Source organism: Chinchilla lanigera, unplaced genomic scaffold (genome assembly GCF_000276665.1).
Source record: "Chinchilla lanigera isolate Chin_1 unplaced genomic scaffold, ChiLan1.0 scaffold00029, whole genome shotgun sequence".
NCBI classification, from domain to species: Eukaryota; Metazoa; Chordata; class Mammalia; order Rodentia; family Chinchillidae; genus Chinchilla; species Chinchilla lanigera.
Window position 1 is genome coordinate 7,055,040 of NW_004955430.1, and position 22,641 is coordinate 7,077,680.

At 38.9% G+C, this 22,641-nt stretch overlaps 1 protein-coding gene across 4 annotated transcripts in view; it reads right to left on the reverse strand.

The window, feature by feature from the left end:
* Dnah12 (dynein, axonemal, heavy chain 12) overlaps window positions 1–22,641 on the reverse strand; it is a 233,858-nt gene that overhangs the window by 15,970 nt on the left and 195,247 nt on the right. For all 4 annotated transcript variants that reach the window (XM_013515596.1, XM_013515597.1, XM_013515598.1 and 1 more), the window contains exons 61-66: window positions 19,993–20,151; window positions 15,140–15,284; window positions 11,530–11,680; window positions 10,923–11,176; window positions 10,571–10,711; window positions 677–814 (exon numbers count right to left, since the gene is read on the reverse strand). In XM_013515596.1, coding sequence (XP_013371050.1) covers window positions 677–814; window positions 10,571–10,711; window positions 10,923–11,176; window positions 11,530–11,680; window positions 15,140–15,284; window positions 19,993–20,151 — 988 coding nt within the window. The remainder of the gene's footprint in view (window positions 1–676; window positions 815–10,570; window positions 10,712–10,922; window positions 11,177–11,529; window positions 11,681–15,139; window positions 15,285–19,992; window positions 20,152–22,641) is intronic.

A 22,641-nucleotide genomic window follows, 5' to 3' on the forward strand; every position in this document is an offset into this window, starting at 1 on the left:
ACTTTTTATTTTGAGATAGAGTCTCACTAAGTTGCCTAGGTTGGGCTCAAACTTGCGATCCTCCTGCTTCAGCCTCGCTATCAAATTCTGAGAACCACATAGCTTTCCTCAATCACAAAATAAACCCTATTTCCCTAATCTCTCACCCTTGCCCTCACAAAATATCCTCTGTAAACTCTCAGCACTAACCCTTCAACTCAGCTGAAAGTACCCCAAGAAAATCAGAATCCACATCAACCCTTTCTTCTCATCCACCACCACAGCCCCCTTTAAACCTCCCACCTTCGTGTCCAACGCACCACCCCTCCTTACCTACCTCACTACACAATAACCAAAAATAATGAAGTGTAATAGTGTGCACAGAGAACAGACAAAGGAGGGAAGTGTAACTGCAAGGACTATCATATAGAAGTGTGATACAACTGAATCTGTGAATGCTGTTACAACCAGACTTAATTCTTTTGGCAAGACATAGGGACAGAGTCAAAACCACTTAAAGTAAATAACAGAAGAAATAAATATTAGTGTTGAACATACAAAGTAGAAAATTATTAGAGCTATCTACACCTACTGGGGGCATTGGAAAAACTGAATAATTTATTCTAAACAAAGGTAGTTGCTTAGGATCTAGTAAATAGTGATCTTTCATAAACGTTAGTTTTTTTTCCAATTTTACCTGTAGTTGCCGAATACTGATACGTAAATCTGATTCATTAAATCCATATGGGATATTCCAACCAAGAGGACCAAATTTCTTTCTCTCTTGTACAAGGGCATGAAAAAAACAAACTCCAAACAGCAACTTCTCCCATGCCTTTAATGTAAAAATTAGAAAAAATTCTGATCAGATTTCCAAGAGTAAAATGAGAGATAGATGATCTTTTTCATTACAAGATTCTATGATCATATGTCTTTGAAAACTTCTAAAGTAATACTTATTTTAAAAAGCATCTTACAATCTTAATTTAAATCTCCAAAGCTAGACATGACATGATAATATTAAGCTTTATTAAAATGCAATAATATCACCATTTTACCAAAGTATAGGCTAGTAATACCTGGGTATTATTCATAGATAGTTACAAATTCAATACTCAGATGTTATCCTGCGCATCTGCTGGCATATACTTGAGACTATCTGTGCAGGACAATGATTAGTCATTAGGAGATGAATAAATCCCAATATATAGCTGGGCGTGATGACATATACCTACAATCTCAGCAGTCCCCAGGCTGAGGCAGGAAGCCTGCTGAGAGGTCGAGGCCAGCCAGGGCTACATAGTCAATTCAAGGCCAGACCTGAATGGCAAAAGTGACACCCTATCTCAAAAACAAACAAACAAACAAACAAAAATCCCCACTGTGTAATTTCTGATTTGATTACTTTTCATTTGGAGATCATTTTGAAGCCATTGTTTACTTGACCTACCTATGCCACCTTCACACATTTAATATGGATGTCACATGGTCTTGGATGTCACATGACATGGATGTCACACAGTATGGATGTCACACATGGTCACACTGGACCTGTGTCAGTGCTCTAGAGGATGGCTGCCCATTTCTTTAAGGTTCCCCTGTATAAATTTTATTTTATTTTATTTTATTTTTTTGGTTTTTCTCCGGTACCGGGAACCAAACTCACGACCTTGCGCTTGCCAGGCAGGCGCTTTTTGCCGCTGAGCTAAATCCCCAGCCACCCCCCCGGATAAATTTTAAATATCTATGATATGTATTTTAAATTAGAACACCTCAAACACAGCTTCAAGTCCAGCTACTTTTATGGGATGCAGCGTAATTTATTTGTTTTAATTTAAATTTCACCATTATTATTTTGAGACAGAGTCTCACTCTCTTGCTTAGGCTAACCTCAAACTCTTGGGCTCAAGTGATCTGCCTGCCCAGTCTTTGGAGTGGTGAACACTACAGGACTGAGCTACCACACCTACCTTATTACTTTTTAATTAAAACGTGAGCTGGACATGGTACCATGTGCCTATAGTCTCAGCTGCATAGGAACAACACAGTCTGGGCAATATAGCAAGACTCTGACTCAAAAAAAAAGTTAAAATGAAAGAAGACAACATCTTGCATTCTGTTTTGTTTTTGTTTGTTTGTTTTCCAGTACCAGGAATCAAACTCACAACCTTGTGCTTGCCAGGCAGGCGCTGTGCTGCTGAGCTAAATCCCCAGCCCAAGAAGACAACATCTTATTAGATAGGTATACTCTTGAAATACTGTACATAAATCAAAGCATATTTAAACATGGTAGATCACTGAGGTGGTCAAAGTATTTAGTAAGAGAAGAAACTTGGGCAATGACAGCAATTACTTAATTTACATATGTTTTCAAGATAGATACTATATTTTCACATTTTTTTATTTTGTTGTTGTTTTTGTTCATTTTGAGACAGGGTCTTGCTATGTAGCCTAGACTGGCCTTGAACTCACTATATAACCCAGGCTGGCCTCCCAAAAGCTGGGATTACAGGCACGTGTCACCATGCTGGCCTAAGTTTTCCTTTTTTGAGAGGGTCTCACTATGTAGTGCAGGCTGGCCTTGAACTCCCTATGTAGCCCAGGATGGCCTTGAACTTAAGGCAGTCCTCCTGCCTCAGCCTCTCGAGTGCTGGGACTATAGGAATGCATCACCATTAATATGGCAACATAATGGGTTTTCTTAAGGCAGGGACCATCATTAAAGTTTTGGAAAACTAAATGGTTGCATTTGTTTCTGTCTTTGATCTTTATTTAGATTGGATCTCTCCAAAAGCAGAATTTGAGAGAAAGATGAGGATGAAAGTGGGTGTCATGGTTTTTATCTAGATGTACCCCAAGCCTCATGTGCTCATAGGTGGGGCTTTTGGGAGATGGTTGGATGGTGGGTGTGTGAAACTGGATTATGGGTATGTGATAATTAGATTAGCCCACTTATTAGTTTAGCATAGCTCTGGGTATGGAGAATGGAAAGTCCACCCTGGGTGTGGGTGGCACCAAGCAATAGGCTGGTAGCCTGGATGGAATATAAAGGGAAAGAAGGCAGATAGGCTTTCTGCCTCCTACCTCCTGCCCATCCTGCCATGGGTGGCTTCTCCTCTGAAAGGAGCCTCTGCCAATGCCATCCTGCTGTGGAGTAAGCCTACTATGGACTGAAGCCTCTATAGTGTGTGAGCTACAATAAACCTTTCTTCCTTTAACTTGTGGGTATCAGGTATTTTGTTCCAGAAACAAAAGAGTAACTAAGATATGCAGATTTGGGGCTGGGGATGTAGCTCAGTGGCACAAGCACCTGCCTGGCAAGTGCAACATCCTGAGTTCGATTCCCGGTACCAAAAAGAAAAAAAAGATATGCAGATTTATATATTATTTTAAAAACAGGAGAGTGATAATAGTACTTATATTACAGCATTGTTGTGAGGCTCATATATGTAAACTACCTGCAGCCTACTTGCTTTAGTTATTTTCTTATTGTTCAGACAAAATATCCAACACCTAAGGTTAGAGGAGGAAAGGGTTATTTAGTCACAGTTTGTAGAGGTTTCAGTTCACAGTTGGCTGGCTCCAAGGCAGGGTGGCACATGGCAGAGGGACATCACCAAGGAGAAACAGTTTATGGCAGACAGAAAGCAGCAGAGCAGCAAAGTAGCAAAGAAGCAGAAAGCAACTACAGCAGTCCTCTTTCGGTCCCTTATATTTCTTGTGCACTGGTTTTTTTGTGTGTGTGTGTCAGCACTCGAACTCAGGACCCTGTGCTTGCCAGGCAGGCGCTTGCACCACTGAGCTATATCCCTGGCACCACTGTCCCTGATATTTCTATCCTGGCTACCTGCTCTTTGGGTGGGTAGCACTCACATCCACAGAGGGCTTTTCTTCTATCCATGCCCAGAACTATGCCAAACCAATCAGTGAGCTAATTTGTAATCACACACCCTTGATCCCAGCATCATACACCCTCGACCCAGCCACCTCAAAAACTCTACCTGTGACCACAAGAGGCTTTGGGGGACCACCTAGATACAAGCCATGACACTGCTGGGGCTCAGAAAATGTTTGTTCTTTCTCTTCCTTTCCTTCTTTGTCCTTCCGTAGTTCATAATACTGTCATGGTTGTTAAGAGCACTTTTGTCAAGATAGCCAAACATGTCACTTTCTTTTGTTATTTGATCATTTACACTAGTTCTTCTTAAATACTTTGATCTGGTTTTAAAATGTTTTTACTTTACTATGGTAAAACATTTAACATGAAATCCACCCTTTAGCACATTTTTTAAGTGTACACCATTGTATTGTTAACTGCAGGGATAATGTTTTATGGCTGATCTCTAGAATTTCTTCATCTGACATAACTGATTCTTTATGCCCATTGGTATGTAGCTTTCCATCTCCCTTCCCTACAGCTTCTGGCAACCACAATTATACCTTCTGCTTCTGTGAATTTGACTAGAACCCTTATGTAAATGGAATCACAGTGTTTCTCCTTTGGTGACTGGTTTAATTTACTTAACGCAATGTCCCCCAGTTTCACTCATGTTGTTGCATACGGCAGGATTTCTTCCTTTTTTTTTTTTTTTTTGTCTTTTTGAGACAGGGTCTCGCTATGCAGTTTAAGCTGGCTTTGAGTTCACTTGTAGCCCAGGTTGGTCTCAAACTTGCAATGATCCTCCTGCCTCAGCCTCCTGAGTGCTGGGATTATAAGTGTGCGCCACCACGCTCTGCAGCTTCTTCCTTTTTTAAGGCTGTACATACCACATTTTCTTTATCCATTCATCCATCAATGGACATTTAACTTGTTTCCATATCTTGGGTATTGTGCTGCAATGAATAATGGCGTACTAAAATCTCTTTGGGGTCCCAATTGTAACTTTTTGGGATAAATATCCATACGTGGGATTGTTAGATCACACGACAGTTCTATTTTAATTTTTTTGAGAATCCCCAGTTTTCCCTAGTGGCTGTACCACTGTACATTACTGTGACATTCTGTAAATGTTCTTCACATCCTCACTAACTCATGTTGGTTTGTCCTTGTGTAACCATCCAGAAAGTGTGATATATCTCATGATGGTTTGATTTGTACTTCTATGCTGACTTGTGTTGATTGCAGTATTGCTGAGACAAAATACTTGAAGAAGAAAAGGTTTATTTTTTCTCATAGTTTTCAGCGGTTTCAATCCATGGGCAGCTGGTTGCAAAGCAGAAAGACACTAGAAGAGGATGGCAGAGGAAATCTCAGCTTATGGCAGCCAAGAAGCAGACTGAGAGGCAAAGAGCTTGAGAAAAGACACACCCTTCCAAGGTATGTCGCCGGTGACCTATGTCCCCAGTGACCTATGTCCCTGACCGTGCTCCCGCTCCTCAGAGCCCATTCAGCTATAAGCTCATCATCCTGCCCCATGATCTAAATGTTTTTCAGAAGCCCCACCTTTTTACGCTTGAATCTTCTAGGGCAACATTTTTTTTTTTATCTAAACAATAACAAGCACCTTTTAAAATATCTGTTGGCCATTAATACGTCTTTTTTTTTGGAGAAGTATCCATGCAAGTCTTTATTCTAGTTTTGTTGTTGTTTTGAGACAGTGTCTTGCTATGTAGTTCAGGCTGGTCTTGAACTCACTATGCTGTTCAGGGTGGCCTCAAACTTGTGGTGATCCTCCTGCCTCTGCCTCCCAATTGCTGGGATTATAGGCGTGTGCCACTATGCCCAGTTTTTAGTCTATTTTAAAATCACATTAATTATCTTTTTCTATTCAGTCTGAGTTCCTTCTATATTTTGGAAATTAACCCCTTGTCTAATATATAGTTTGCAAATACTCTTTCCCCTTTCCTAGGCTGCCTTTCAGTCTGTTGATTGTTTCCTTTGCCGTGCCTAAGCTTTTTAGTTTGATTAATTTCACATATCAATTTTTGCTTTTGTTGTCTATGCTTTTAGTGTTGTTTTCATGAAATTATTGTCAGGAGCAATGTCATGAAGCTTTTCCTCTGTTTTTTTTTTTTTTTTTCTTCTAGGATTAAAATTTCAGGTCTTACATTTAAATCTTTCATCCATTTTACCTGACTTTTGTGTAGGGTATCATCAGATAAGGGTCTAATTCCATTCTTTTGCCTATGAGAATCCAGTTTTCCCAAGATCATTTGATGAAGAGGCCATTCTTTCCTCATTGTGTGATCCTGACACCAGTGTCAAAGATTAATTATTGTTAAATGTGAGTTGATTTCTGTACTTCCTGTTCTGTCATTGGTCTTTATGCCAGAATCATATTGTTTTAATTACTCGAGCTTTGTAGCATATTTTGAAATTAGGAAGTATGTTGTCTTCAGTTTATTCTTTCTCAATAATATGGCTATATGGGATCTCTTGTCCTTTCATATGAATTACAGAATAATTTTTCCTATTTTTGTGGAAAATATCACTGGGACTTTGATAGAGATTGCACTGAATCTGCAGGTAAGTTTGTCTAGTTTGGACATTTTAACCACATTGAATCTTCGAATTCATGAGCATGGGATGCCGCATCAGATGGGGCTCACTAGAGGAGCAGATTTAATATAAGATGTATAAGGACTTACAAGGTAGCTTTACAGTGACTGCCTGGAGGGTCAGGCGTGGGAGAATGCACAGGAGGAGTCTGCACGGTAAGGGCTGCAGGACCCCGTCAAAGGTCAAAGACTTCAGTTCACTGCGGAGCCCACTGCGCGTCCATAGCAGGAAGTGGCGGGTCTGTGCTGGAAGCCTGGACATGGACGTCCCAAGGTGAGGGTGAAGACTGGAGCTCAGAGAAACGGAAGCGACACATCCTTCCTTACCTGTTTATTCCCTCCAGCCTACAAGCCTATTGGTTGGTGCTACCCACAGGCAGGGCAGGTCTTGCCTCTTCAGTCAGTCTATTATCTCCAGACACTCCACAACCATGCTAAACTAATCAGATAGACACTTCCCATTCATGTTGACACCACAGTTAACTATTGCAGCTGTCTTTTCCATGTTTGTGTCTTCTTTAGCTTTTTTCATCAATGTTTTGTAATTTTCTGTGTACAAATCTTTCATTCACTTAGTTAAGTTTATTCCTAAGGTTTTTTTTTTTTTTTTTTTTTTTCTTTTTTTTAGACAGGTTCTTGCTGTAGTTCAAATGCTGTAGTTCAGGCTAGCCTGGACTCACTATGTAGCCCAGGTTGGTACTGAACTTGCAATCCTCCTGCCTCAGCCTCCTGAGATCCCCCTCCTGGGATTACAGGACATGCACTACCATGCCTGGCTTATTCCTAAATATTTTATTCTTTTTGGTATTATTTTAAATTGTGCTTTTTCCTAATTTCTTTTTTTTCAGGTAGTCTGTTGCTGGTGAATAAAAGTACAACTGATAGTTGTAGGTTGATTTTATATCCTGCAACTTTACTGAAGTTGTTGGTTACTTATAGCAGTTCTCTTATGCAGTTTTTAGGGTTTCCTAAATGTAAGAAAACTTTCTGTTGTGATTTGGGTAACTTGTTTCTTTCTCCTGCCTAATTGTTGAATTAGGAGTGACAGGAGTAGGCAAACTTGCCTTGTTCCCAATGCTAGAGGAAGCACTTGTAGTTTTTTCACTTTTGAGCATGATATTATGTGTGGATTTTTTATATATGACCTTTTAAATGTTGAGATAATTTTCTTTTATTCTTTATTTGTTAAGAGCTTTTTATTATGAATTTTATTTATTTATTTTTTATTTAACAGTACTGGGGATAGAAACCAAGGACTTTGCACTAAGCTACATCCCCAGCTCTTTCTAAAGATTTTTTTTTTTTTTTGTCTTTTTGAGACAGGGTCTCACTATGCAGTTCAAGCTGGCCTTGACCTCACTTTGTAGCCCAGGCTGGCCTTGAACTTGCAATAATCCTCCTACCTCAGCCTCCCAAGTACTGGCATTACAGGCATGCACCACCACACTGGGCAAAGAACTCAGTATGTAGCCTAGGGAGGCCTCAAGCTTACAATCCTTTTTCTTCAGATTACAGGCACGTGCCACCATACCCAGCCATTTTCTGCATCTATTGAAACAATCATGTGATTTTTTATTCTCTATTTTGTTACTCTATATCACAGGAATGGATTTTTATAAGTTGAAGCATCTTTGCATCCCAGAGATAAATCCTTCATGGTCATGGTTTGTGATGTGCTATACTTATACTAGTTCTTCAGTCCCTACTTCAGAGTCTTACAAGTAGAGCAATGACATCTGTAGCTTTAAAAGGTCTACCAGGGTTCTGGGGATTAGGGCTGAGTTTGCCTTCTATAGCTTTCCTTCAACCAGAACGTAAATCCCATGAACACAGAGATTTTTATATGTTTTTGTATGTTTACATGTTTAGTGCCATATTACCAGTTTTTAGAAGAGTGTCTTGTATGTAGTAGGTGTTTAGTGGCTATTTATTTAGTGAACAGAGATACAAAAATGTATCTCTGCTTCTAGGAAGATATAACTGAGTACAAGAGACAAATGTATAAAGTGACAACTATTATCACTGCCAGATAATTGGAATATCCAAAATATCAACAACCAGTGACTGAAGCTGGGTACAGTGGTGCACACCTGTAATTCCAGCACTCAAGAGATGGCTGAGTCAGGAGGATCACCATCCTGGACTAGATAGTGAATTGAAGGCCAGTCTAAACTGTATAGTGAGACCTTGTCTCAACCCCTCCCCAGACCCCAAACAAACAAACAAATAAACAACCTGTGACCACAGAGATCGTATTTGCTTTTTAATGGGCAAATGGCTATAGTTCAAATTTCTGTGGGCCCAATAGTCAGAAATTAGCAAAGGCAGCCCAGCTTTTCTGGGAACTTCTAAAGGAGATGGATATATGCCTACAAACCAGCCACCTGCAGAAATCCTAAGACAATGGTTTTGAAAGCGTGATTCCAGGATCAGCAGCATCAGTTTCACCTGAGAATTAGAACTGTACAGTAAAGCTCTGCTCCAGGCCTACTGGGTTAGAAACTCTGGGAGGAAGGCCCAGAAAGATGCACGTGTACAAGCCCTCGCACACTGAGAACTGATGTCATAGGGCATTTACTCTCTTTTTCTTGTCGTGCCCCAGCTTCTATTCGTTTTTATTACCAAAGAAGCTGCTTGGTGAAGCCTCACCTATGGCCACTGTGTATCATAAAATTCAGATACATGGGAGGGGCGCTAACTTTGGATGTCACTCAGATTCCACTACTTGGGGCACCAACATCATTTGCTCAAAATTATAATACAGAGTGCTTCTGCCCCAACACAGCACCATTTTTTGTTTTGTTTTGTTTTGTTAGAGACAAGGTTTCACTATGTAGTAGAGGCTGGCCTGGAATGTACAGCCTCCTGAATGCTGGAATTATAGGCATGTGCCACCACACCTGGCTACAGAGCATCATTTTTACGTGCGTCATCTGAACTCTGAACTCTGTCTGTAATTCTCTGTTTATTTAATTGCTGAAGTTCAAACTCTGGATGGGGAATCAAACGCTACAATACCTTCTTGATTCTACTAATCTCTCTAGCTAAAACTACAAAATATTCTCTCTTTCTTCCAGAGTTATAAATGAAATTATTGTGTAGAAGTAGAAGCACACAGAAATTAAACAGAGGGATCTGACTTCCTTTATTTTGCCTTTGATATCATTCTTTTTCTAGCTCAAACAGGCAAATATGAGAAATAGTATATGTGGGGATGAGGGAAAGGAGATGATTTTCTTTTAGTACTTTTTTCTACCATGTGGAGAAACCTCAGCTAATTAACACTCCTGACTTTTCTCCATCCTTGTACTTAAAGTTGCGAGAAGGCAAATGTGGGAAAAATTAACCAGCTAGGCTTGGTTAGCTCCTCTCTTTTCTCTCTCAGAACTGAGCTTCTTACAGGGAAATGAATTTTCCTTTATTCCCTTAGTCTGATAAATCTTAACTCTGGGTTTCTGTAATATGCAGCTCATTTGTTCACAAATATAAGCTTCATCTTCCAACCTAACCTGTATTAATTGTGGTTAGAATTAGCGTCCCCTCCATGTCTACTTTTTCCAGTTTCTTAACTGGTAAGAATTCAGGTAGAGAAAATGAGTGCTAGTTATTGGGGCTCCCTGAAGTTCCCAATACATGAACAAAATTATGTTAGATGTATATGCTGAAAAACATTATTAATACACTAGAATATTATCTTAGAATGTAAGTCCCACGGAGGCAGACTTCCACATGTCCATTCTGTTCTCACTGTTTTGTATCTAGTACCAAGCGTACTGCCTAATACACATATCTGTTGAAAGGATGAATAAATAATGTAATAATAAATGTCTATTCTTGGGTCTTGATCAGAAATATTATTGGGCTTTAGTTTACAAACTAAGATACATTCATTCATTGAAAAATATTTATTTCAACATCTACTAGGTCGTAAGCACAATGAAAGTATTGGGAGTAAAATGATGAATAAGACGGGAACAATTTCTGTTTCATTAAAAAATGCATAAAATTTAAAAATTATTACACAAAATTTTTTTTGTTAACTTCTTAAATCATGGCAATACATAATTTAAGAGTTTCAGAAGCTGAATCCTACCTGTTCTTTTCCTGGGCATCCCTTAAAAAACTGAACATCAGAAACTGGATCAGTGAGATAGGATTGAAGAAGATTTAGCCGCAGACCCGTGGGAGGTTCATTAGTCATTTTTACTCCATTCTGTAGAATTGTTACTGGGAACTAAGACAAAATGAGTGGAAATTATTATGCAAAATAGTAATTATGGGTCCTACAAAGTTTAAATCCACACTAGTGGATTTAAAAGTGTGTATAGTACAAGACTCCAGATATATTTAAAAAATATATCTAAGGTGAAGTGTCTGAAACTCAAGACACACAGTTGAACAGATGGCTAAACGAATGCACTGAATTATATAAAAAATAAACATACTTTTGGAGATGGATAACTTGTGAGCCAAAGCCTAAAGGATGAGCTACAGGTTTCAGGGGAAAAATCTTCACATATTTTTTCCAACATGGGCATCCAGGAGACAGCAAGATGACAGTTCTGTAGGCAAACCCACGTTCCTTCTTCTATTGCTGCTTTAATCATTTTTGTTGCAATTGGTCCTTGTCCCTGTCCTAGTGAAATAGCTTGAAACTTATTTCCAGTCATAGATTTATCATTTGCAAATTTCAGCAGGCCTACAAGGGGAACAGAAAATGGTCCCACTTCTTACTAAAGATATATTACAATTTCTGTGTTTTATCATAAAAAAATTCTAGTTACCTTTCCCTATAAATACCAGATTTACTAATTCACAATTATATAATAAATGGTCATTGAATAAATTTTTTATTTGTAATTTTTTTGTCTTTTTTGAGACAGGATCTCTCTATGCAGTTCAGGCTGGCCTTGAGCTCACTTTGTAGCACAGGCTGGTCTGGAACTTGCAACGATCCTCCTGCTTCAGCCTCCCAAGTGCTGGGATTACAGGCATGTGCCACCATGCCCGGCCTTATTTGTAATTTTTAAAAGTTTACAGTAAAGTACTTACTGGCCATAGGATCTGCTCCTGGAGACAGCACAAAAATTAAGGGGATGGTACAGTTGGAATCCAAATAACTCTTTGCCAAATCAAATGGTGGAGGCTCCACAAACTTTTTTCCTAGTTTGTCAGTTACATAATTTGTTATAGCTGGAGTTATCTGATGTAGAAAGAGAATATGATCTTTGGAGTAATTTTTACTTCAACAATAGCTTTGATTATTATTGAAAAACAACAAATAATACAATTTTAATCTACTGGACAAGAAAAGCATGCATTTCCTTTGCATGTAAAAAGTATCTATAAATTGTTAGGACAAGGATTCAAATGAAAAATGGGCAGAGGAGATGAACTGCTTATAGAAGAAGATATACAAATGGATCTTAAACATATGCTAAGACTCCAACGCGTTCTATAGCAGAGACAAAAACTATCATTTTTGCCTCCTTTCGGTAATAGAACCCCATGTTTTTTTAATTTCTTCCAGCTAATATCAGCATGTGACTCAGTTTGGCCCAGAGGAACCAGTAGAAATTATGCATGGGACTTCCAGGTCATATTCTATAAGGAAGCTGTTTGCTTTCAGCACTTTCCTTCTTCCACAGATGTAGTGTTTCTGAGTGAGCTCAATCTTGCTGATGGGGATCACACTCTAAAGGGCTTTCCTAGCATGAGAGGAAGAGTCTGAATTTCTGAGTGATCTCAGGAAAGAGCTAAGTGGGCCTGCCAGCCCTTAATCATTTGCCTCTGGGCTGTTAGGACAGAAATCAACTTTTATTTTATTGAAGTGACTATATTTTAGGTCTCTTTTTACAGCAGCTTAGTCTATAAGTGAAGTGATAATTATCCTACTCATTATACCCATGGAAAGATTTCTGTGCACATTTGACTAATAGAATTGTGACATGTACAAGATTTTCTACCATCTGCTTCTAGCTATGACAGAGTTAAAGGGATCAGATTTATCTTCCGCCATAAACAATTTTTTTAAAATGGGCAACATTAATGAAACAAGCTTTTTGAGACACTGAGCAATAGGTGGTACAGGATTGTGATCCTGATAAAAAAGGAAATGAAGTAAATCTTATTATTTCCTCAGCTTTCTTCTCAGAGGTATATCCCAGACTGTGGAACAGGGAAGAGTGATTGAAAGCAGAGCAGCACAGTGTTGCTGAGGCGGGAAAACAGGAAAAAGTGTGCAAGGAGGCCAAGTCTGTTAGAAGTTGTGCAGTTTCAATTAGGAGAGAGTTATTCAGGAAAAGAGCTCAGAAATATGCATACCAAAACCTTCGAATCTTTGCTGAATATTATGTGCATGCAGTAGGCATGAATGGAAAGAATGACTAGAGAGCTGGGAGCTGGGGGCCTGGGGAACAACTGACTCCCACACAAGGCTGGGCATAACCAAGTGGCGAGTCCTTGATGATCATTTGAGGCGTTCAGTAAAGATCCCAGAAGGGCAACCTTTCGTGGATGGGCTAAACTGTCCATTGAGAAAACTATTTTTAGATAGTCCCTAATAGATCTTAACTACCCTCAAAAAGAACAATTTGAATTTAGGTATTTAACTACAAAGCCATTGGACTTGGCAAGCTTTTTCTACGTAGGGCCAGACAGTAAATATTTTTAGGCTTTGTGGGACTCATACAATTCATACAATTTTTGCTGCACTTTCTTTTTCTTTCTTCTTTTTAAAGCAACCCTATAAAATGTAAAAGACATTTTCATCTCATGGACTAGACCAAAGAAATCATAGGCTGGATTTGGCCCACAGGTGTTGTGTACTGGCTCCCGAACTAGCAGGACAAAATCTTTACAGGAAGATAACAAAGTCCACCAACATAACATTCACAATGTCCAACACCCAATTAAGATATTACTAGATATCAACAAGCAGGAAAATATACAACCAAGAACAAAATCACTCAACAGAAACGGATCTAGAAATGATGGAATTAGCAGCCAAGATTTTAAAACAGTAATAACTATATTCAAATATTTAAAGGAAGATGTCAGCCAAATGAAAATAGAATATATAAAAAGAATCAAGTGAAATTTCTAAAAATTTTAAATACAAAACTACTGAAATGAATTGGATGGGACTAACAACAGATTAGATATTACACTGAAACACACAGATAGCAATGGGAACTATACAAATGGATGCACAGAGATACAAAAGATTAAAATATAATTAACAGAGTGTCCCATAGCATAATATCAATAAGTCTAATGGATACATAATTGGAATTGTAGGTGGGACAGCAAAAAAATATTTGAAAAATTAATGGTCAAAATATTCCCAAATTGAGAAAAGAAACTCATAGAGCCAGGGAACCCAATGAATCCTAAACAGGAATTAAATAAGAATAGGAATTAAAGAACCAAATAACAATACAGTCATGCATCATTGAACAACTGGGATTCTTCCTGAGAAATGAATTAGTCAGTTTCTTGTTGTATGGACATCACAGAGCATACATAAAGAAACCTAAATGGAATAGCCTTCTACACCTGTAGCCTGTATTCAATAGCCTATTGTTTCTAGGCTATAAACATTACAGCATACTACTGTACTGAATAATGTAAGCAATTATAACACATAGTATTTAAATATGTTTAAACATAGAAAATCTACAGTAAAAGTATGGTATGAAAGATTAAAAAAGGTACCGCTGTACAGGGCACTTACTGTGAAGAGTTTACATGACTGGAAGCGGCTCTAGATGACTGAGTTGTGGGTTAATGTGGAGGCCTAGAATACTGCTGCACACTTCTGGAGACTTCATAAAAACTGTTCACTCAGGCTATACTAAATTTATTTTAAACATTTTTCTCTCTTTAATAATAAGTTAACTTTAGCATAGTATAATTTTTCTTTATAATTTAATTTCTTTTACATTTTTATAATATCACTTAGCTTAAAACTCAGATACATTGTACAGCTCAACAAAAGTATTTCCTTTATATCCTAATGCTATGACTGTTTTTCTATTTTTAAAAATTTTGATGTATTTGCTTTTTGTTAGAAATTAAGATGTAAACACACATTAGCCTAGGTCTATATAGGATCAGGATTATCAGTATCTCTGTCTTCCACCTCATCTTGTCCCACTGGGAGGGCTTTAGAACTGACAACATTCATGAAGCTATCATTTCCTGTGATAATGATGGCTTCTTCTAGAATATTTCTTAGAGGATGTGCTTGTGGCTGTTTTACAGTTAATATTTTTTTAAAATAAAGAGGAATATATTCTGAATTAATGATAAAATGTAGCATTATAAATAAAATAGTACATAGTAATTTATCATTATCAAGTATTATATACCATACATAATTGTGTATGCTTTACTTTTATATGACTGGCAGTTAAGTAGGTTTATTTATGCCATTACTAACATAAAAGAGTGAATAATGTATTGCACTATGATTTTACAATGGGTGTAATGTCACTAGGTGAAATAGGGACTTTTCAGTTTTTTAATAATCTTGTAGGACCTTTGTTGTATGTGAAGTCCATCGATAAAATGTCATATGGCACATGACTGTTATCTTTCAGACTAGTACTTCATATACGGCAAGTTATATGGATCCCAAATAGAATACATTTGTCTTTACCTTATCTGGTCTTAGGCACCGAAGAATTATTATTTTCTGTAGTTCATTTAGCTTCTTATTCATTGGTGCTGGAAATTTTGCATTGTGTGGTTCTTTACTGTCATAGATTTCCCGCCATTCAGGTAGAGAGTCACAAAAATGTTTCCTAATGGAAACAAGATTAATAATTATTGTTTCATTGAGAAATATTTTAAGAGATTGTTGAGTAAGGAGAAGAAACAAGACAGCTACAGGACCACTTAAAAAAATCCTTTCTGTGATGTGGAATTGAGACACCTGGAAAACAACAACCTGGTAAAGAAAAAAAGTAAGTCTTTGGGAATTGTGAAGGGGACAACAGAAAAACTAGAAAATACAGAGAAGCACAAAACAGAGAGATGAATAAAGCATTCTGGAAAGTTAGCTTCAGCTCCCAGAGAGGGAGACCTTTCTTTGCTAACACAAGGTAAGCCCGGAGAGGGTTGGCAGCTCTAGGGAGAAATAACAGACAAGGCCAGCAGCACTAGCGCCAGAAAAACCCATGGTTGTTGCAAAGGTAGCATGAGGTTCACTCTGAAATTAACTCCTTCTACATGGCAGGCTAAGGTTGGAGAAGAAATCCAGGGCAGTGTCTGCCATATTTGAAAGTGTTAAGCCAGGAGTCACTTTTGGCAAGGGTTAATTGTTCAAGTCTGAGCTACAGAACAACTACAGAACAAATACACTTCAGGGTTTCTTGGGTCACCCTACCACCATGACTGGGTTGGAGACAGCATAAGAGATAGCTACAGAGAGGGCACAAGTAGACACAGATGCTCTGAGAAGTTAAAGTGCAGACTGGGAGCAGCACAGAGGTTTGCCCTTTGTGGTGAGAAGCTAGGCCAGTCCTATGTGGCTTTTGGAAGTGACTAGGTCTGAAAGCGATGGCATTAATTCCAGCGGACTGCTTGACTTCCCCCTCCTTGGCCCTATTCCATTGCCTACACCCAACTCTGAGCTCACTGGTCTGTTTCTTGCTCCATTTGCCAGCGTAGTCAGGGATATAACCTGGGATGGATGCTTGGCAAAGTTTGTGTTGTATTGACGGAGGGGCCTCCGAAACAGGGAGGATATTTCATAAACCCGTATGCCACAAAGTTAGGTGGAGAAAGCCATGACTTGCCATGCACTGAGGGACATGGAAACTGGGAACAGTTGGAGTAAATATACCCCCAGCGTGGACACCATTGACCAACCAGGCCCAGCAGGAAAAATGAGATACGATTCAGCATTCACACACAAAAACATGAGTGTGGAAACAAAATAATATAGGTCTTAGCAGTGACTCAATATCCCTCCCTTATACCCGGTAGAGTTCAACAGTCAGATGCTGGAAAGAACCACTCATTCAAAAACATGGAGACATTTTTTTGCACTCATTTCTCTTTTTCTTCATTTTTGTTGGAGAGGGGATTGGAGCTTTTTTCTTTAATCTGTTCTGTTTTTTTCTTGTCTGTTACTTTTATCTAATTCTATTTTCTTTTATCCCTTAATATTTCACTTTCCCTCCTTTTTATCTTCTTTTCCTTTTCAAAAATTTTTTACTTCTTTCATTTTCCCCTTCTCCACTCTCTCCATCTTCACTAGTATTACTATTAAGTTTTATTAATTTTTAGATATTTAGTTGATTCTATGTTATTATTAAATTCCATTCCATTATTAATGGTGGTACAGTGATCCCTCACCTATCATGGGAGTTCTGTTCCAGAGACCCCCATGATAGGTGAAAATCTGTGAAGTAGCGGTGTTATATTTATTTTATTATTTATATATACTTTAAGGCTTTATAAACCCTTTCCACACTCCTATAAACCTTTCCCACTCTCTTATTAACCTTTCCCACACTCTTACAAACACTTCATATGCTCTTAAACACTTTCTACACTTGTAAACCTACATAATTTTAGCAACATGTAAATTCTATACAAGTACTTGCCAGTGAAGTATACTAGAACTTGAATGATGAAGATCATGAATTAAGTAGCTGTGCGGTACTGATGGTGATGAAGGTGACGACGATGAGATGAGTGTATTGCACAGCCAAGAAGAGCATTACAGCTCTTCTGAAGGCACCACTTCATCAGGCACTTCATCACGAGGTGCTGTATCTTAGCTCTGAGATGTAAATGATCTCTTTTTCTGAGGGATGAACATAGTTATGGGGAGTTGCTGGCGCTGCTTTTTCTTTTGAGTGAGAAGGTTTTTATATACTGACATCCATTCTCGATTGCATTTATGAAGTGCAATGAACGAAACATCTGGGGCCCCATTCTTGAGCCACGCGCTGAAGTTCTTTGGCCATTCTGACCATGGTTTGCAAGCTGATTGAGTGTTAGGCCAACCTCCTCCTCTTCTCCAACCCGTAGTTCGTCTTGTTCCTCATCCTCTTCTTCACTTGCTGACTTTGTCATCTCTCTCAGGTCGTTGTCCATCAGCGGTGGTGAGTGGATGTCAATCAGATCATTCACGCTGTCAGGAGTCACATCATTGAAGCCATCTCCTCCCAGTAGTTTTGCCAGCTTCATGGCCTTTGGTACTGCAGAGTGATGGACATCATCAAGAGAGAATCCCTTGTAATCGTGGACCACTTCTGGCCACAGATTTCTCCAGCTGGCATTTACAGTTTCACTCTTCATCTCCTCTGTGGCCTTCTGAATATTTAGGAGACACAGTGCTATATTGTAGTCACACCAGTACACCTTTAGTGAGAAGTTTTCATCCGAGCCCATAGCTTCAAACAGATTTTGCAGGGCGTTTCGCATGCAGAGTGCCTTAAAAGCATGAATAACGCCTTGATCCATGGGCTGACTGAGCAATGTGGTGTTCAGCAGCAAGAACTCTATCTGCACTTCATTATATAACAGATCAACAGCATGGCCTCCAGCACTGTCCATGATCAGAAGCACTTTGAATTAGAGGTTTTTCTCTACCAGGTAAAGCTTAACCTCTGGGATAAAGCACTGGTGGAACCAATCAGCCATGAGGAGCTTCGTGATCCAGGCTTTGGGGTGGCACATCCAGTACACAGCCAACACATTTTTATTTTTGTTTTTTAGGGCCCTTGGGTTTTTTGACTTATAAGTAAGCCCTGGCTTTATCATAAAGCCCGCAGCATTCCCACACATAACCAGAGTTATTTGATCTTTTTGGGCCTTAAAACCAGGGGCTTTGGCTTCGTCCTTCATAATAAAAGTGCAAAACAGCATCCATTTCCAACATAAGCCATCTCATCCATGTTAAAAACTTGTTCAGGCTTATAGTCCCCTTCCTCAATGATGGATCTGAACATGTCGTTCGCATACCCCTCAGCTCTGGCTTTATCCACAGAGGCAGCTTCTCCATGCAGAGAAATGCTCTTGATTCCAAAGTGTCTCTGAAATTTGTCAAGCCAGCCCTTGGTGACACTGAATGAGTTTGGTCTGGTGAGAGAAGCACTCAACGGTCTGGTCCTGCTTCTGCATCATCGTCCTCGTCATCCTTGTGAACATCCGTGCTTTCTGCCTTTGTCCAGAGGGTGTTTGTATCCAGTGAGATATTCTTCTTCATGCAGTCATTTATCCACAAGGCCAATGCAGACTCCATCCTCACAATGGCTTTATTACAGGAAGTGACCACCCTCTTTGCAGTCTTGTTAAAAGTCACTGTTGCTGTAGACCTAATATTCGTCTCATCTTTCTTTATGTAGTGAACAGTTGATCCCATAATGGCCTACAGCTGCATAGCTTTTGCCTTCCTTTGACATGTCAAGAAGTTCTACCTTTTCTTTGATGGCAACCATCTTCCTCTGACACTTGGGTTCACTGTGAGAAGCCTTAGAAGGAGCAGAACGTTTGGGTGGTATCATAGGGCTTGGAATAAATGCAAACTTTTATGAAAGTTTCACAAAAACGCAACACTGCAGAGCAACACTATGCGCAACAATTAGATATCGATGTGAAGTGGACAAGAGGAGATGCTGAATGTACGGGCACAGTGTGGGAGAGAAAACAGACTGATGCTATGGTCACTGAGCCAGTCAGCGCCTAGGATACAGAACACAATGCTGTGGTTGGTCACCTTCCATTCCATCAGCCCATAGTGTGCTGTATACAATCTCACATTGGCAAACGCACAAGTGGTAGTGGCATACTGCATTTCCATTGTGTACAGCATGGTATTCATCTGCTGATAAAATATATACTGTATTTTGTTTTGATTTAATATTCCTTTAACATGTTTGAATTAACATTTTTTATATATTTTATATTGTTTCAAACTTTTTAGGCAAAAATAATTAAAATCATAAATACCTACATACATAAATGCCTACATACCGCAAAATCCCACAATATAGCAAAAACTCCATGATACAGAATTAGATATATATTTTTTAAAAACTTGCAATACAGTGAAACTGCAATAAGTGAACCACAATATAGTGAGGGATGACTGTGCTTACTATTGGGTTTATGCTTGGCAATTTTTTCCTTGCCATATACAAGAACCTGGGCTATTATTGGGCCACTCAATTGTAACATCTTGGTGACTTGAATATTAGATTTTTTTTTTTTTGGTTTTTCTCCGGTACCGGGAACCGAACTCACGACCTTGCGCTTGCCAGGCAGGCGCTTTTGCCGCTGAGCTAAATCCCCAGCCCCTCGAATATTAGATTTAAAGCTCCAGGGTGAAAGAAAATTGGCTTTGACTTTTTGTAATTAAGAAGTTGCAGTCTCTAAGATTTTATACAAAGTATTGAATAGTATGTCTACCAACCAATAAACTAAAAAGAACCACAAAAACAATTACAAATTCACCTGTCATTATTCAATGCTACATCATCATATGTAAATAATTACCTGAATCCTTTGAAGGCAGGAAATTCACTTGCTCGACAAATTTCCTCCCAGCTTTTATCTTGTAGCCAAGTTGGATCAGGATTTTTCTCAGCACTCTTAAGACTTACCCCTCCAGTTAAAAGAAACATCAGCTCCTGGTATTCAATCTCTTTTCTAGCCCTGCATTCACAAAATAAGGGCTGTTGTAAATTGCTGTTTTTAAAATTGAATTATTATAGACAGCTAAGTTAGGTAAAAATATTATTGGCAGTCAGATAGGGCTAGGCCCTTGAGAGACCGTCAAGACAAAAGGTGAAAACATACTACAGCTGTGGCCAGAGACACACTAGCTGGAGGCCAGTCTTCAAGATAACAACAAAAGGACCAGGCCAATATACTTCCCAAGGAATAAGTGATAATACCTGGTCTAATAAATTCTAGATAGGTATCAGTCACCTAAGTGGGCAACTAAGACCCTGATCCATCACCTACCCGGGAAGTTCTTTGTTCTTTCCATGCACACCCCCTTGTGACTTGCTACCCCACTGGGTCAATATTACCTAAGCAGTCATACTTATAACCTTATTGATTGATCATTGCGGTAACCCATGTTGTACTACATGGTTGTGCTCTATAAAGCTTCCCCTGAGAAGTGAGGTTGGGGACAGTCCACTTTCCAGGTGACCCCTCCTGTCACTCTCAGGCAGCAGCTTTCTATCCCTCAAATATTTCGTACTTTTAACCTCTGTTGTTCCTAGAATTCATGCTTTGATTTACAGAACACAAACTTGGCATATCAGATACCTAACAGGTTGAGAGTTATAGTATTTCCCTTATATCATATCCAGCGGTCCTGGTATCATTCCTATACAGAGTGACATCAAATTTTTCATGATAACTTGATTGAACAAATGGGGATTGTACTTAACCTCCTGCTGTAAACAACTAGAAAACTGGACACAATTAATGAGTCCACTGATGAATAAAGCAAGCATGAGGAAGGCAAAGAATGGGAAGGAGTAAACTGAAAAGCTCTCAGAGACTGCACAGTACTGGGAAAATGAATTCATGCCAACCAGAGTTGAGCATGTGTTGAACACCAGAAAAATTTAGTGATGACACGACAGGGATCGCCTTAGTAATGAAGCTGTAGCAGGGTTGTAGAGGTTGCTTTTGCACTGACTTCACTTTGTGTCAGATTCTTGCTCAACACTGCACGTAGTCATGTTAATCATTTAAAGTGTGTTTGACTAAAACTGGTCATCCCCCAGGGTGACAAAGGTGTTTTCAAGAGTTTTTGGGACATCTTAATCAGCAGATTGTTAGTTGTCAGCTCTTACAATGTCCTGATCCAGACCATCCGAATGGCACTTAGCAGTCTCTGGTCATTTCCCTAAACCTGGAGGCCGAACTAGCTCCATCTGGCCTTTGTTCTTTTCTGAGTCATTCTCTCTGGCACTGGGATTCCAGGAGTAACAGGTCTAATCTATGAACATCCTGTGATAAGACTCATAACTACCCCCCAACAGCAAGTTTTTCTCGTCTGTCTGTGTGTGTGTTTTGTGTTGTTTCCCTACCGCCAACCACCTCCTTCTCTCCCTGGTTTTGACCCTAACTAGGGGTGCTCTACCACTGAGCTAAATTCCTAGCCTTTTGAGACAAGGTCTTACTAAATCGCCCAGATGAGACTTGAACTTTTGATCTTCATGCTTTAGCCTCCCAAGTGCTGGGATTACATGCTTGTGCCAAGCTCTTTCTTACCCCTGATAATGACCAGACCGCAGTTGACCAAGTCTGCTTAACTGGGCAGAGATGTTCTCCGTCCCCTACTTTTGTTCCGTTCCCTATTTAAACCTGACCTCATTTCCACACTCTAGAAGACACAGCTGAGGGTGTTTGGTTTCCCTTGTCTTCACAGTATGGCTGTGCTGAATAAAGTCTTTTCCTACTTTTCATGATCATTTTCTCCACTTGATTTTTGAGCAGCTGTCCAGTCCTTGATGTGTTGGAACGTCCCAAAATCATGCCCCCTGTTGCCCAGGATGGGTAACAAAGCTAACCTAGCCTTAGTATAAAACTACTCTAAAACTGCCAGAAAAACAATTAAAAACAAGTCTTAAGAAGATTAGTAATTTAACTAACCAAAAAAAAAAAAAAAAAAAAGCCTAAAACTCTTTAAAGGAACACAAAATGTCCAGCATTTACCAATATAAAAATTCACAATATTCAGAACCAGAAGAAAGATCAATTAATAGATATAAACATAGATACGATAAAGATAATACACTTAGCAGATAAGAATGTTAAAAGAGTTATAAACATGCTGAAAGAGTTAAAGCAAAACATGAACATAACAGAAAGAAAAACAGGCAATACTAAAAAAAAGTCATGCTAGGAATATAGCTCAGTGGTACAGTGTTTGCCCGGCAAGCTCAAGGTCCTGAGTTTGATTCCCACCACCACCCCCAAAAAGGGGAAAAATTCAGAAAATATTTTTAAAAATCACATTGTCACTTCTAGAGATTTTAAAAAACACAAAAATGTGAAATAAAAATTCACAATATTCAGAACCAGAAGATCAATTAATAGATATAAACATAGATACGATAAAGATAATACACTTAGCAGATAAGAATAAAAATAAAAAATTTTTTCCAGATGTACAGAAAC